The following is a 4,562-nucleotide window of genomic DNA, read 5'->3' as shown; positions in this document are numbered from 1 at the left end:
CCCGGCGCTGCGCTGCTCCGGCGGCCTGGGGAGCTGCTTCGCGGAGATAAGAGATGATAGGGTATCCGAACTCACATTCCCACACTCTGAATTTTCCAATAATGCCAAGAGTACTGACCTAACAATTAACTGTGTTGCAAAGGGGGCCTCTTCACCTAGCCCAAAGACAAACAATGCATTTCCACAACAAAGAATACTCAGAGAGGCAAGGAAATGCCTTCAAGCAACTACTACACACCGTGCAGATAACAATACAATAGCTGCTAGGTTCTTAAATAATGATTCTTCATCAGCGGCAGCAAATTCAGAGAAAGATTCCAAAATCCCTCATTGTATTGAATTTGCCACGGATTTGCCCTCTTTACAAACTGATCCTGCGGAGGATGCTGCTTCTCCAGGGGCAGCAGCAGCAGCTGAGCTCCAGTGCACTGATACAGGCAATAAGGCATTGCCATTCCTGCACAGCATTAAAATCAAAATAGAGGACAGCAGTGCGAACGAGGAGTATGAGCCTGATCTTACAACACATAAGCTAAAGTGTGAGTGCAATGATACTAAGGATGAGTTTTACGGTGTGACTGAGAGTAATAACCAGGACGCTTTATTAACAGCCAAGGAAGATTCTGCATGCACTGAGAAAGAAACCACTTCCTTAAACCCACTGACTCAGAGTCAGGTCCTCTCATGCACTTTAGGTACTCCAAAACCTGAGGATGGGGAGTATAAATTTGGAGCAAGGGTGAGAAAAAATTACAGGACACTGGTTTTGGGAAAGCGACCTGTACTGCAGACTCCTCCAGTCAAACCAAATTTGAAATCAGCTCGAAGCCCACGTCCTACAGGTAAAATTGAGACACATGAAGGAACACTGGATGATTTTACAGTTAACAATAGACGCAAAAGGGTAGCCAGCAATGTAGCATCAGCAGTGAAAAGGCCATTTAATTTCATGGCAAATTTTCCCTGTCCACCATCACTAATTATTGGCAATGATGGGGATTTGTTGCCAGCTTATTCCTTAAACACCACTAAGGATTCCCAACCACCTCACAAGGCCCATCCTGTATGGAAATGGCAGCTGGGCGGTTCTGCAATACCTCTTCCACCTAGCCACAAATTCAGGAAATTTAATTAATAAAGTAGTTTGGAAAATATTTTCTTGAACCACCTTTAACTTTCTTACCTTTTTTTTTTTAACTCTGCAGCATGGTTTGTACAAACCCATTAATGCTATACACTATTGGAATCCTGTTTTATCACATTGTGAAGACAGAATCTGGATTACTATTTTATTTACCATTACAACAGTGGGGGTTTTTTCCCTTATTTTGGGATCTTGGTGGGTTTTTTTTTGTTGTTGTTGTTGTTGTTTTGGGCCTGTTTGTTTGTTTGTTCTGTTGCATTGTTTTTGGGTTGTTTTTGGTTTTGGTTTTGGTGGTTTTTTTTTTTTAATTATGTTACATTCCACAGAGTACTTCAGGCTAAAGACTCAAGTTAAACTCAGTTATTATGGTAGAGCTGGAACACTTTACTGTTTAAATGCTAATAATGCACCAGTACCTCAATTCAACTGCTGCAAATAAATGTCAAAAGGTTGAATAATAAATATTAGAATGAGCCATTAAATTTATGCACTAGATTTTGAAAATGGAAGTCTAACTGTTAATTCAGTTAAACTTTGTTAAGTTACATGGTTGCACAGTAAGGGTTCACTATAATTCAATGTGGCAGCAGTATACTTTTCGGGAGCTTTGTTTTCGGGTGCAGGGGTGTCTTTTTTGAAGGGCAGTTGCACTTACTCCTTCTCCGGTTTGGAAAAGACTGGGGTCCGCCTGCGACCCCAGCGCTGGGAAAAGCTGCCTCATTTGAAACCAGTAAATAAATGTGGAATTCTATTTTTGGTAAAAGGGTGTCTTTTTACTTGTACAGCCACTCTTTGCAATTGGGAAGCCTTTTTGTTTCACCCAGAGGTCTTAAATAAGGTTACTGTTATCCACTAATGTCATACTTAAGTTGTGGTCTGAACATGCCCCTTGCAAACTTGCAAAGCAACTAAAATATTTGCCCGGCCAGCAGTACAATTTATGGTCCAGCCCCTCATGCTGGCTGGAGGAAATAGCAAAGCAGTAAATACAACACAGAAAGTGAAATGAGAGGCCGTAAGTGGAAAGATTACACAAAATGAGAAGACCATGTTGTTCATAGCTTTTTGGCAACAAAACTCAGGCGATTCAACCATGTTACACTTCCCGGTTCTATCCTCATCTCTTGAAATTTGCTGTCGTGGGTTTTTTTTTGCCATGCCATCCTCTCTATGTAGCAGAAACATTTTTACTGCACGTGACAATCAGAGGCAATTATCTATATTTGCACTTAATATCAAAATAGTCAAACAGGCAGACTTCTAGAGTCTAGCCCTCGGTAAGACATGCTGGTATAATATATTGTGATGATGGAAGCAGTAAATCAAAATTATGGAAATTTGCACTGTTGAAAAGCATGCTTTAGCTTTATTTTCAATTAAAAACACTGTTTAAAAAATCCTGATTCCAAACACTTTGAATTATTGCAGAGTTATCCATGGTTTCCTCTCCATTTGTAAGTTCACTGTTTTTATTTGGAGGAAATACGCTTCAAGAGGTTAACTGTTTCACTCCCTCCCCCCCCAACCTCTGCAAAAGAAAGGGAAGGAGGAAAAAAAAAAGACAGGCTGGAGGCCGAGGTGGAGGCAGAGGACGGGGGAAGGTATCTCTTGTGGGGGGAGGACGGATACAGCAACTCTGAAAACAGCCTGAAAAGTTTGCAGCTTGAGAAAGGCAATAATAATTGAGTTGCTGAATCAGCAGAGTTTAGGATGAATAATTGCTGGTTTCTTTCTTTGGATTAGCATTTTATTTATACTAGATCATTCACAAATTAAATTTTAAGGATTCCACTCATCGATCAATCCCGGGAGAATAATTTATCGCAAATCAAAAAAGGAAAACAAAGCAACAATGTAATGTTTACTGTGTGACTCAAAGTCAACATTTCTGCTGGCAATCCACTGCCTGGGTTTCAGTTTTTTAATTCCTGCCTTTTGTGATGCCCTGTCCCAACCCCTCGTGTCTCCAAATATTCCAAGCAGTCACTAACTGATTTCAGCTCTGTTTACTATATCCACACCGGAGTTTTCCCCTCATTGTAAAAGGCCCAGTCTAAGAATACCTGCAGCCAAATATATTTAGAAAGAGTAAACAATTGCCTTTCAGTAGAGTTACCCTTCCCCCCTGCATGCACACGCACACACACACACACACACATCACTTTAAGCTGCCAATTGCAAAAGGTGCATTGCATACTTAACCGCTCTGCTGAAATTACGATGGTCATGAAAAATCTGCTTACTGGAGTTGTTCTGAGATGAATGTTTACATTCGTGTGTTTAGAGCTGCACAGATTACAGCCTTATTCCCAGAGAACTGTAAGTACGTACAAAATGTACTTCTCAGGAAAGCCCCCCCACTCTGTTAGAAACTGTGTCTGCCTGACAAAGGTCTTCCCTTGACCAAAAAAAAGAAAAAAGAAAAAAAAAAAAAGAAAAAAAAAGAGCCAAAAGACGCAAAAGTGCAATATGCAAACTTGAAACGTAAAATTTCGCCTTGTCAGTTAAACAACATATCACTTTCAAAGTAACTCTGTTCCCTGACCCTGTTTACTTCCAATTAGAGATATGCTGATTTGGCCAGGAATTGTAAATTACAGAGGTGCCTTTTCAGGTTCTGAAATAATCCGGGGTGTGGGGCTGGGGGTTGGAGGGGGAGGTATAAGCATAAATTTATACCAAATAGGCTCTGCAGAGTTGAGGACGTGAAATATGGCGCCCAGCCTTGCCAGCGGCCCGGGAGCTCCAGGCACCCCCGGGCATCCCCGGCAGGCTGCTCCGCTGGGCTCCCCTCCATCCAGGCAGCAGCAAACGGCAAGGAGTTAAACAGCCACATAATTTTCACACGTGCACACCTCAGTTTAGTACAAGTCACTAGCAGGGACATTCGTGGTTTTACTACCGTTGGAGAAATTAGCCAGGTACAATAACTCACCAGGAGAAAAAAAAAAGGGGGGGAGGGGGGATGGTATTCTGTTCAATTCTGGTAGTTTGGTAACTGTTTCTGACAACATTGTAATTATTATTGCGATCAGAGTTCATTATCATTTCAACCTTAAACATGTAAAGTCTTATCATTGAATTACATAAAAATAACCAAATTTCTCCCATAAAGGTAAGTTCTAATAATGAGGAAACCCCAAGGTTTTCCAAGGGAGACAGGCTACCATTTTGTTGTGATGTTTACATGAGATAAAACTTACAATGTGTTAGTAATTGCCACCATTTTCCAATTCCTGGTGTACACAAAAATCATCAGAATTTTCTAGAGGAAAAAGCAATTGAGGAAGTGCATGTACTGTAAGGACTATACTCTGTAGGTATTTGCCACAAATAGAGTTCACTGGGAAATTTATTGTGAATATTTCTGCTGCCAGATGGAAGACAAAAGAAAGTTTTGGACTCTGTTTAATTCTCT

The 4,562-nt window shown here is 40.9% G+C and overlaps 1 protein-coding gene across 1 annotated transcript in view; it reads left to right on the top strand.

Moving 5' to 3' along the window:
- SKIDA1 (SKI/DACH domain containing 1) overlaps positions 1-2,541 on the top strand; it is a 6,202-nt gene extending 3,661 nt beyond the window's left edge. Inside the window, exon 3 of the mRNA XM_005418658.2 lies at positions 1-2,541. Coding sequence (XP_005418715.1) covers positions 1-1,135 — 1,135 coding nt within the window. The 3' untranslated portion in view covers positions 1,136-2,541.
- The last annotated feature ends 2,021 nt before the right edge of the window (positions 2,542-4,562 follow it).

The sequence above is a fragment of the Geospiza fortis genome, unplaced genomic scaffold, assembly GCF_000277835.1.
Source record: "Geospiza fortis unplaced genomic scaffold, GeoFor_1.0 scaffold138, whole genome shotgun sequence".
Classification (NCBI taxonomy): Eukaryota; Metazoa; Chordata; class Aves; order Passeriformes; family Thraupidae; genus Geospiza; species Geospiza fortis.
Note: the sequence above shows the minus strand (reverse complement) of the source record. Positions and strands in the feature narration are given on the sequence as shown.